Source organism: Miniopterus natalensis, chromosome 8 (assembly GCF_054644295.1).
Source record: "Miniopterus natalensis isolate mMinNat1 chromosome 8, mMinNat1.hap1, whole genome shotgun sequence".
NCBI classification, from domain to species: Eukaryota; Metazoa; Chordata; class Mammalia; order Chiroptera; family Miniopteridae; genus Miniopterus; species Miniopterus natalensis.
The window spans coordinates 29,162,289-29,174,457 of record NC_142088.1 but is presented as its reverse complement, the minus strand read 5'-3'; the positions used below and the strand labels follow the sequence as shown (position 1 = coordinate 29,174,457).

Below are 12,169 nucleotides of genomic sequence, written 5' to 3'. Positions count from 1 at the left end.
TGATGAAATATCATGAGAACAGTCCTTTAAATTATGTTAAGTCTTGCAGCCTATCCTTACTGGTTCATTTATTTTTCTAAAGAAATGAATATCTTGTGAACTACTTAAGGTAAAGACCAAGTATTATGTCAGGAAAAAAATTGTGAGTTGTCTCTTTTAGACAATGAGACTTTGTTTGGAGAAAATTACTCTTAATCCTGGCTTCCAAAAGTAAATTATTAAAATGAGGCCAGTATTAGAATTCCTGAAGGTAATTAAGAATCTGAACACAGAATCTTTTTAACAACTTAGATACAAGTATTCTTGAACTATATTTGAAAATTATATCTGAATTACTTGAATGATTTTAAAGTTAATAAAAGTGATCCCTAATTTCAATTTAAGTTAACCCATTTTTATATCTCAGTAGATATTGTGGATTTGTATATATGTACAATTTAACAGCCAGATTATATAAGTCAAATTCAAATTCTAAAAAATCTGCTCCTGGTGCCATTTAAAAAAAAAAAATCAGTCATATAATAGAGTTGCATCTTATTGCTCACATTACATAATAAGGTTGTGTCTGATTGGTTAATTCTTGGTACCAGAAATCCTTATGTACAACTATAGGCACCTGATTTTTTAAAAAGTCACTTTGGGGCAAAAAGTGACTTTTAGGTAATTACATCAAAACCATACCTATTTTTTGTCAGATTGGCCAAAAAAAAAATAACATAATTTTTGATGTGCCACAGAATTTTAGTAATTAGTTTATGTGTACCATGAGGTGAAAAAGGTTGAAAATTGCTGCCCTAAAGAGCACGTGGTGTTTGGGCAATGTGCCCAAGGTGGCATTTCAGTTGTTCATTTATTATTTCTTCAACAGTGGGAAATGGGGCTGGAAGCCACGTGCAGGTCTTTGCAAGAGAAATGGCAGTGTTGAGATTCGCTCCCTTATGCTCAAAGGTAGAGGTGCCATCACAGCTGCGGAAGGCTCTCCTGCTCTGGGACAGTGCCACCAGAGCAAAGACTTGAGAGAAAGCAGGATTTGGGGAGATTGGTTTCCTTACTGCAACTGCCCAACTGAGGGCAATGCTTTATTCAGCCGGCATTTAGTAGTGGAGCAGTTCCCAGATCCTGATTAGGGAACATTAGAACTAGGACAGTTCAAGGAGAGACACATTCCATGGCAGATAAGTTGGGAGATGGAACCTTCTAGATCCCTTTTCGGAGTTCCCAAATGCACGTGAACCTCCAAGAAGTCCTTTAAAAAGGAAACCTGTTTCACTGCATCCAACTCTCTGTGGCCCCCCAGTTCATTTAGACCTCATTTTCCCTAAATACCTATGAACATTCCTTGGACCTCAGTATTAAAAGGATCAGGTTCTAGGAGGCAGGTGCTGAGAGGGGATGTGGGCTGATAGACATGGAAGGATGAAACCATCAAAAACAAGTTTTGCCCACCGTTGAGCCAAGAATTCTTGGTATGCCTCAGGTGGCCTGCTTTTTTCTTTTATCAGCTTACCTTTCAGAGTTACCGGCGAAGCCTATGTAAACAACAGAGCCCCGAAAGGGCTACATTTCTTGTTACCAAATCCTTAGATTAGCTGCTTAGTTTTTAATTGAGTTGAAGAGTAATTAATTTAGACTAATTGTGAGAAAACTAGTTTGATTTAGAAAATATTTCTGAGCAGAATGGCCCTTTAATTAAATTAATTAATAATTAATTAATTAATTTTAAATAAAAACTTTTATTTCCATCCCATGCTGAAACCTCTCTCTCCTGTGGTTTTCCCCACTGTAGTAAATGACACCCTATTAGTGTTTTATGACTTCTGAAACAATTACCACAGACTTGTAGGTTTAGAACAGTCCTTTTAAAATGTAAAAATATATTTGGTGAAGACACCCAGGTTATCAAGTTATTTTTGGCTTGAATCACCTTGTACAATATAGTAATTGTATGTAAATGATTTAAGAGCATAGTTCCCCTGAGATTTTGTTGGCACTGTTACTCAGCAAATTTTTTTAGCAGCCCAGTGATAACCTTTAAGCACAGTTCCTATTATATCTGATTTAATGATGTGTCATGGAATAGAAAGGACAAATACTTCAAAAGATTTCCAGGACATATTGACTCCCAGGTATAAAGGCGTTTGAAAACACCGACAGTAGGGTTGTATCCTCCCTGTTCCCTCCTCCAAAAAATTTGTCTTAATTTGTTAATACGGCTTGTTTCATCCACAGAGGCCAGCAAGCTTGTCATGTCCTATGTAGCAGCTGTTTGTGGGAAAGGAGCAGAAGTCAATCAAGTCAAAGAACAACTTTTACAGTCCAACCCGGTCCTGGAAGGTAGGACTCTCTGTGTGCATTGGGTCGGTGTGACTTGAACCCTAGATCCAGTTTCAGATACCTGGTGCTGGGACGTGGGCTGGGAGGGAAGGGGAAAGAAGAGATTCGGGCCCAGACCTGCCGAGCGAGGGAGCTGCATCCTAAGAACTGTGTTGGCTTCTGTGCTTAAAGGAGGGGACACTTTATTCATGTAAAAGGAGCTTTCCCACTTAAATATTTTTCCCTTTCAGTTATAATTTGAACCACTTCAATTTTACTTAAAAATAATCAACTGCATTTGACTTGACGTCTAGGAAAAACTTGGTGGAAAAGAGCAATGTGAGCTAAGTGCTATTTTATCACTCAGGATAACACACGTGGCTGCTTATTTCTGTTGTCAGGGAAACCAAGGCTAAGCCAGACAAACACTTAAGGGCCACAGAAAGCTCGAATTCTATGGTTGGCCATCTGTATCAGTCAGCTCTGGCTGCCACAACAAAATACCATAGACTGGGTGACTTAAACAACAGGAATTCATTTTCTCATACTTCTGGAGACTCAGAAGTACAAGATCAAGGTCCTGGGAAGGCGGGTTTCCTTCTGAGTCCTTTTAGCCTGTAGGCGGCCACATCTTGCTGTGCTGTGCTTGCTCGACCTCTTCTTTGGTGGTGATGGTGGTGGTGGGAGCCTGACTGTCTCATGACCTCATCAAACCCTAATTTCTTCCCACAGGCCTCATCTTCATATTGGGGTTACAGCTTCAACATATGAAATTTTGGGAGGGGGTGGGATATGCAGATATCCAGTCCATAATACCATCAGGAAACAAAGCCCGAAGTGAGTCCCCTTAATGCCATGAAGTTTGGCAAAAACCATCAGTACAAACCATCCTTGACTTTTAGAAACTGGAAATCAAAGTCTTTCCTTATTACTGGCAAGCCCTTGACATTGTTTTATTTTGTAAGCATGTCTTTATTTTTGGGGTAGAGTAGGGTTTCTCAACCTACTCTATCGATATTTTGGAGTGGTTAAGTCTTTGCTGTGGGGGCTGCTCTGTGCATTGTAGGATATTTGGCAGCACTCCTAGCTGCACCCCCGCCCCCCCGCCAGGTCCCTAGTTGTTACCATTGAAAACCACCCCTGATTAGAAGTCCCTGGTCTGGAAGAGTAGTTCGGTTCAACCCTTTGTTCAAAGCCATGGAAAGTCAAGATTTAACATGGATTAGTGTAGAGCTGCTTTGGAATCAGGGGGGATACCCCCACTGTGGAGGGACAGAGCCCTCCTCTTGTCAGGCCTAGCCCTCTCATCCACTTATCACAAGGAGATACCATGCATCTTTATCCCCCAGAAAGTGGAATAAGAGTCACAAAAATACTTTAACTTTGTGAAAAGCAAAGACAGAAACATGTATTATATTGTTATTGATCTTTCTTTCCCTCAGTACCTTAACAAATAAAGAAGCTCTTATAGAAAGTGCTGCATCTTCATTTTGTTCCAGTATTTGACTTTTTGTGTACTGTCTTTTGCTTTTAAGTTAGGATTCTACCCATGTGTTGTATTTCTGCATGTATTTATTTTAAGAATGCCACGATCTAAAGGAGAAGCACTGTGGAATGCTATGGTTTGCATCTGTGTTGAGAGTCTGGCCCTTTATTCAATGGTATTTGAAGCGAGGCCCCAGTACAGGAGATGGAAGAAATGTCTCCTGTGGGCATGCATTATCTTTTATGGGAATGCTTTACTGTCTCACTGGAGCTGCTACTGTAAATGAACATTTAGAACAATGAACTTAAAAAAACAATTGAGGAATGTGTCTCAAGTGTTCTATAATGGAACCCTTGTTTTTGATTCTGTGGCTCACAATAAAAGACTTTAGTGTTTAGAGCTGTGTTTTGTAATGTGCAACTCAGAATTTATTTGATGAAAAGATGGTTTATGGCTTGCAAATGACGCCCTGAATAAAGTTTTTTTGAAGCAATTCCTTCACTTGCCCTTGACCTTCAAGCCACAACAAACTGTCTTTTATGTATCGGCATCTCGAGCTGGACTTTGGGGCCGTGCAAGTTAGTTAACTTGGCACCTCTACATGTTCACACCCACCAAGAAGGACTAGCCTGTGAAAACACAGAAATAATGTCATGGTCTTCATGATCACTAGGTCAACACTCACCAGTCTCAAGACTGCATTTGCTGGTGCAGATGGGATAAAAATGTGAACCTCTTCAGCAAGTGTCCTTTTTTGAGTATTTCCTGTGTGCAGGTTTCCTTACTCAATATAGCACCTCAGTTTACTTTGTGTAAGAACTTTCCCTTTGTTGACTTTTAAAATTTTGTCTTAACTGAGGAGGAGCCAACTGTTAAAAAAAAAGAAAGGAAAAAAAAGAAAAGAAAAGCCAGCTGATGTGAAATATAATATATCAGGTTTGGCTACTGAATATCCAAAATGAGCTTTCACTTAAACACACACTTCCACTCCTGGTCAAGAGGTTGCTGTAGAAACTTGGACCAGCTTTTAGCCCTTAGTTATTGTTCGAGCTTTTGCTACTCTGATCATCTTCTCTACATTTGATTTAATGAAGTTATGGAGGCTTCCAGGGATTTGATGCCTGATCTCTTAATCTAAAGATTCCTTTCTGTTCACCACACCATCGTGTCTCCTTAGTCCTTGCTAGCTGTAGTGTGGCTCGTGGATCCCAGTAAACAGCCTTGGGGATTGGCAGAAACACAGAATTTCATGCCCATCTCTAGACCCACTGGACCAAAGTCTGCACCTTAATAAGACCGCTAGGTGATTGGTTTGCACATTACAGTTTGAGGTGCACTGCTGGGCTTCTGAAACATCAAACAGGAATCTCCTCTGCTTACATGACTTACATTTATTCTACTCAGTCCTTTGCTACCATGGCTCAGATTAATTTGTCTCTACCTTGTGCACAAGCTTGATGAAAAAACCCCTTTACCTTATGACACTCCGAACTACCTGTGTTAAACAGGAATACTGTGTGCCTGGGTGGCATCAACCCCTGGTTCTTACATGCCCTCATTTAAAAGGGGATCCAGTGGGAAATCTTGTCCCTGAAGCAGTGGAGATTGGATCACACTTGGATTTTGAGTCATGGGCCAATTTGGTTTTCTTTATAGTCTAGAAAGTTTCACTTAGGTCTGATGGACATAAACTAATGAAACTGTGTAGCATGTTTAACTATTGGAAATTATGTTAGTTTTCAAATATCTTACTCTTTCTGTTATAAATGGCTTTACTTAAAATTACGTAAACAATTTAAAGATTCTTGGGCCTTATTTAATGTGGAAACCACATCAAGTTCCATAAAACTTTTGGTATATTAAGTAGTTACCTTTGAAATAACCTTACTCACTGATGATGGTGGTGGAAGAGCACAGAAGCCTTGCTTGCTAGCCATGTAATTCACTACTGTCAAAACAGTTAAAAGATCCTGAATCAAACAAGATTAAGTTTACAGTAATACTTGGAAAAAATTCCATGAATCACAGGAGTGACTCTCTTTTTCTATGAACTTATAAGATATAGAAGCTTTAGTATACTTTCTATTAAATATGTTTCTCTGGAAATTTTAGGCAGAAATGTCATTGCTACAAGTTGTATTTTCTAGGATTTATATATTTCAAATATATTTTCTTTCTGCTTGAAATTATTTCCTGTCAATTTTAACATGCCTTGATTTCTTTCTTACTAGCTTTTGGAAATGCCAAGACCGTAAGGAATGACAACTCCTCTAGATTTGTAAGTATTTGTATAAGCATAAGTGTTAACACTAATATTTAGTTCATGTATGTTTAAACAACCAGTAGATGTTTAATATTGCTTAATACACACATTTTAAAAATAAGAACACCATTGCTATTGAGACTCTGAGAGTTTTATACAGATTATTTCTTGCTTTCTGGAATTTTCTTTTTTAGTTCTTGGAGTGGGAGGTTATTTTATTTTATTATTATTTTTTATGTTTTCTTATCACCTGTCATAAGATTCCTTGAGCAATTTAAATGAGACTATTTAGAATAACTTATCTGAGTTTTGGTATTTAGAAATCATAGTTAAGAATCGGAAAGTACGTAGAAAGAAAGATAAACTGGGGTCAAGTTTGTGCCCTGTACAGGTTTTGTCCTTTATTCAGTGATAGCAGAATGAAAGGAGGTATATTCTAAAACTCGAGAGAGGTAAAGTCATTAGGATTGGCCCCTAATGGGGGGCAGGGAGAGAGGACTGAACAGTAAAATCTGAAACTAATTGTTGCTTGGAGTTTGGCTGAGTTGGAAAATGCTAATTCCGCTAAGAGGAACCTTTCCGGCTTCCTCTCCATCACCCTCCAGCCTGAGTCTGCACATCTGCCCACAGGAATCTCTCCAGCTGTGCCATGCCCCGTCCTGCATCTGGTCTTTACAGAGACACAGACACTGCCTGGAGGCAGCAGGGGGAAATATGTTGAGTGTGATGCTAGCATTTTGAAATCGGTTCCTTTTTTCTTTTTTTTTAATGGATTTTAGAGAGGGAGGGGAAGAGAAAGAGAGAGAAACATCGATTTGTTGTTCCATTTATTTATGCATTCATTGGTTGCTTTTTGTATGTGCTCTGACCAGAGACGAACCTGCAACCTTGGTGTACTGGGATGATGTTCTAACCAACTGAGCTACCCAGCCAGGGCTTGAAATCAGTTCCTTTTTTCTATAGTTTAACCAATTTTGTAATAAAAGATCATTTACTTCATAAGCTCTCTTCTCACACATTACTTGGGACCATCTTTGATCTTTTACGCCTCTCTGCCACAGACCCTTACTACTCTTTCTCTTCCCTTCTTTTAGCTCCTTTGGTTTTTCCTCATTGGAGTTATCCAGTGCTTAAGGCAAAAGAATGGCTTCCGTTGGAGATAGTTGTGATAGTTTGGAAAGTGGAAGCCTTCTAATTCCAAGGCTCTGAATTTTTTCTATTGGATTAGCTCCTTCAGTTCTGATTTGAGCTGTGCCTTTTCCTGTTGTGGTAACATGGCTAATCTCATTACATAAATAGAATTAGAAGCAAAGTGTGGGCAGATAGAAGTAATTCCAGTAGATCAAGATTCTTTATAGAGATTTCATTTTTGCTGTTTGCACATTACACACACACACTTTACCAAAATAAATTTGCAAATATATTTAGTCTGTAGACCATAGAAATCAAGAAAACCATGTTGCTTAGAGTCATTACTACTTTGGGACATTTGAAATCTATTGAAAGGCGTGGCAGGTGATTTGGCTTATTAAGTAAATTCAGAGAAATCCTATTATAACAGAAGTATTAGGATATGAAATTAATACTGGATTATAGGCTAAATCATTTCATGCCCAGTTTCGAGTAATTTCTGTGCTTTGTGGTCTGTGACTTGACCAGTAATATACTCAATCCATGTTATAATTTTACAGTCGGACTCTACTGTGTATAGTTACTACTGTACGTAACTGTTTATGACTCCATGGAAATTGCATTTCCTTTGACAGTGTTTGATGGGTTAACCCAGAATGAACTTCTTGATCTTTTCACTGAGAGATCTGTTTGACCCTGCGATGGTCTCATTGGGCGTGCTCATTAAGGCTGACATTTTAGACCAGTGTTCCCATGGAGGTGCCTTACAGTGTCCCCCAAACCCTAACACCTCTAGCTTGAGTTTCTATTAAGAAAGAGACCCAATGTTTTTGAAAAAAAGTTATAAGGCTTTAGAAATCATTGTTCTCAACCAAGGATTTCAGGGGAGAGGAGAGGAGTAATTTGTTGAGCATCTGCTTTGTGCAAAGAGCCAACTTATGCCCTGGAGAGTATAGGAGAGAATCTGTAAGGTTGGGAAAATTTCTTTACCAAACTTCTCATTCATTAGGAATGAAAAGCCTACACAGTTTATTCATTTTTTTAAAAAAACTCTTATTTTTTAAACACAGTTAAACCTTAGTCTCCCTGCATCTCCTCTTGCGGCCTACTGTCCTTTCTCTACCAGTATGTGGAGCAATCTTTGCAAATTTAGGTCCCTTCACTGCCCTGCTGAAAAGCCTTTGGTGGCTCCCCCTTGCTCCTGGAAGACAGTACAGACTCCCCCCTGAGGTCCTGCTTGATCTGGAATGGGCCCACTCTGCCCTGAGCCCCACTGCCTTGTGACTGTCTGCCTTGTGCTAGCACTTGCTGGCATCAGGCGTTTGCAATTGCCCATGCTCTGTCCTCAGATCTTTGCATGGCCAGCGTCTTGTATTATTCACCTCAAATGTCACTTCCTTGATGCCTTCTCTAGACTTTGACTTCATCCTGTTATTTTTTTCAGGCATCCATTAGTCTCTGGAATTATTTACTCGCTTCCTCTGTTTACGTGACCGTTGACCTTAGCGAGTAGGAGCCGTGGGAGCAAGTACCTCATCTTCTTATTCTCTGTGGTGGCTCAGTCCCTAGAACAGTGCCTGGCGCCACAGTAGACACTCCAAATGTTTATTAATGAATGAAGCTTATAGACTAGTCAGAAGTCATTATAAGACAACACATGAAATAGTAGGTTCCCCAGGAAAGATCCAGATTGTTTTATGAAGTTCAGAATAGGGAAGCTGGAGGAATCTGGGTCCATGGACAGTCCTGTGGGGGCCTGTAGATTTAAATGTGCCAAAATCGAGTGGGGAGCAGGTGGAGCTGGCAGCACAGGCTGAGGAGGCTGAGGAGAGAGTCTTGTGCGGACCTGCACTTGGGTTGCAGAGTTGGTGGCTAGACCAGAGGATCTGGAAAGCCTCAACTGGAGGGCTTCAGTGTCAGGTTCAGGGTCTTGGATTTTGATTTGCAGAGAATGGGAAGCCACTGGTTGTTTCTGAGTAGACTAGTGACATGATCAGAGCCAAGCCTTTGGCCCTAATCAGGATATGGCTGGATGGGAAGATTGCCATACAGGTATCAATGAAATTCCTGGTGCTGTCCAACAGCTTATCCCTGATTGGCTTCCTTTTACATTTTCTGTGATGTTTGTTCTACTCGCTTCAAACCTATCCTTACTCTCAGCTGATTATATAGTGCTTACCTCACAGAGATCATCTTCACCACTACCATCTTCCTCCTCCTCATCCAAGCCCTCAGCCTTAGTGCCTCACCTGTCCCTGTATCTATATACACACCCTCCTGTCACACTGGGAGATTTTCAGCTCCTGTCTCACACACGCCCTAATCCCTCCACCTCTGCTCTAGAACCTGTTGCCTCTTATGCCTGGGGACCACCTTCCATCAAAACCATCTCCTCTCGTAGGGTCAACCTCTCACTCTCTTGTGAAGTTACCCTTTCTCCCTTCCTTTGTAGCTGCCTCACTGGCATTGTCCCCTATCATCATGGAGAGCATCACTACCTACTCAGTTGCCTGGACCACATTCCTGGGCTTTTTAATCTGTGTCTCCCTCCTCTCTGACCTTGTACATCCAACCAGGACCTGTCATTGGAACTGGGTAGCTCTCTACTCTGTTTACTTTTCCCTTGTGCCACTTGTGCTTAAAGCCACCAACATTTCTCCCCTGATGACTGCTACCTCCTGTGAGCTACATCTGGTCTTGCTTCTTTCTAGTCCCTTGTATACTAGCCAGAGTGATCTTGTGAAGAGGCAAGCCTGCTAATGGCATCCTTGTTTAGAAACCTTCCATGACTTGACTTGGCTGTCCAGAGAACGTCTCGATGTCATGACGTGTTCCACCTTTCCTCCTCATCCTCACGGACGCCAGTTCTTACACCTGCTCCTTCCTGCTCTGCCCCCTTCTCACGTGTCTGACCTCTGATACTTAGGGCAGACTTCCTGTTCTCCCTTTGTCCCCTTTTCCTTGTGTATATAGCTCCATGAGCCCTGTAGGAGGCATCCCCATACACAGTAACGTCCTGTTTATCTGTCTCCATTTCCCCCTAGTCTGTGTTTGAGGGCAGGAGCTGTACCTTGGTGTCCCTTGTGCCTGCTTCCATATCTAGGAAGACCTTAGTGACCTTTACTTAATAGCTACTTAGTGGAGGCTTTAAAAGGGCAGATGACCCGTGATAATGAAGAAGGCGGGAGAACATGCATGAGCTAATAAAGAGTCACAAATTGCATTGCTGACTGAGTGCCATGTGATCCTGTTTCTTCTCCCTTACCATTATTTTGAAAATAGAAAAGAGTTTAAGTAGTTCTTTGGGAGAATTATTTACAGACCATCTCTCTGACTGTTACTAAGGTAGAACATGAAACAAAACGAAAGACTACTTAGATCAACGCACCCTTTTCAAAACAAAAAACAGCTGTCGGGGCTATTCTGTTATACTTGTTACTCTTTAACTAGACAATTACAGACCAATTCTTTAAAAATTACAGTATGAAACTCCATGTGTACTTCTCTGTGTTTAATATACTATCTATAAAGTGTAATATGAACCTGGTTATATATTGCTGTGTAATCTAGATCAAAGCCTAAGAGAGTAATACTGAACAGTCTTTGATTCTGAGCTGGTCACATCACATGATCATGTATTTGATTTGAGTAGATATAAAAACAATACTTTAAGTGTTCCACTGTCTCCAGTGTGTTTGGCATTTCTAGCCATGGCTTAAACATTTTGCCTATAAAAACGAAACAATTTATCTTCCCAAGTAATGCATATACAAGAAATACTTATTTTCCTCAGTTTTATTGTTGAATTGAATACACACACCCTTCAGAATTGGAAACATATCTGAAATGGAAAATTTACGTGATGGTTGAGAAGATCTATTCTTGAATTAGCAATGGGATGTTAGTTTCGAGTTAATGGAGTATTTAATATGAATTATTCATGTAGGTTTATTGTTGTGCGTCATGGTTACATAAACTGTGTCTTTCTTAATTACATTTAAATAAATGTGTAAAGGGCTTACTCTTATGTTGTTCTCTAAGAAGATATGCTGAATGAATATTTTGAGGGGATCTTGAAAACTCACAAAGTCTTTCTTTTGCAGGGCAAATATATGGATATTGAATTTGATTTTAAAGGTGATCCACTGGGAGGAGTGATTAGTAACTGTGAGTATTTTACTTGAATCCTTTTAAAGAAATTTAGAATAGTAAAACATGTATTTATAATATATTTTAGATATTTGGGTCTTTAGGAGATGGGTATAAGAATACGTTTTCTTATACTACTTAGACTTTTAACCTATATGTTTCAGGTTATCTTATGTAATTTCTAAATATTTTAAATATATTACATAGTCTTTACCTTTGAAAAACTCTTTTGGCATCTGCTAAAGAAATAGATATTAGTCCAACTGTATTTTATATACTATAGATCTTTAAGCTAATCCAGTGATAAAGAAGATCCTCCATTGGTTATTTCCTCCCTCCCTCCCTCCCTCCCTCCCTCCCTCCCTCCCTCCCTCCCTCCCTCCCTCCCTCCCTCCCTCCCTCCCTCCCTCCCTCCTTCCCCCCTTCCCCCCTTCCCTCCTTTCCTTCCTTAGATATTTCCAATTGATTTTTACAGAGGGAGGAAGGGAGAGGGGGAGAAAGAGATTAGAAACCTGGATGAGAGAAAATATCAATCAGCTGCCTTCTGCGCGCCCCTTACCAGGGATTGAACCTGCAATCTGGGCATGTTCCCGGACTAGGAATCGAACTGGCAACCTTTTGGTGCACAGGATGACACCCAGCCAACTGAACCACACTGGCCAGGGCCAATGGTTATTTTCTTTAACAAACTATTTTATGATTAAAATAATATAAATAGCTGATTTTAATTTAATAACTTATTGTGAGAAATTTTCGACTTCCCGTTTATTTAACTCATTGAAATGTGATAGTCCCATTAAACAGAATTACAGATTTATTAGCTTCCT

The 12,169-nt window shown here is 40.0% G+C and overlaps 1 protein-coding gene across 1 annotated transcript in view; it reads left to right on the top strand.

Annotated features, from left to right (window-relative positions):
* MYO1B (myosin IB) overlaps nucleotides 1–12,169 on the top strand; it is a 150,340-nt gene that overhangs the window by 76,642 nt on the left and 61,529 nt on the right. The window contains exons 5-7 of the mRNA XM_087819692.1: nucleotides 2,230–2,334; nucleotides 6,031–6,077; nucleotides 11,297–11,360. Coding sequence (XP_087675818.1) covers nucleotides 2,230–2,334; nucleotides 6,031–6,077; nucleotides 11,297–11,360 — 216 coding nt within the window. The remainder of the gene's footprint in view (nucleotides 1–2,229; nucleotides 2,335–6,030; nucleotides 6,078–11,296; nucleotides 11,361–12,169) is intronic.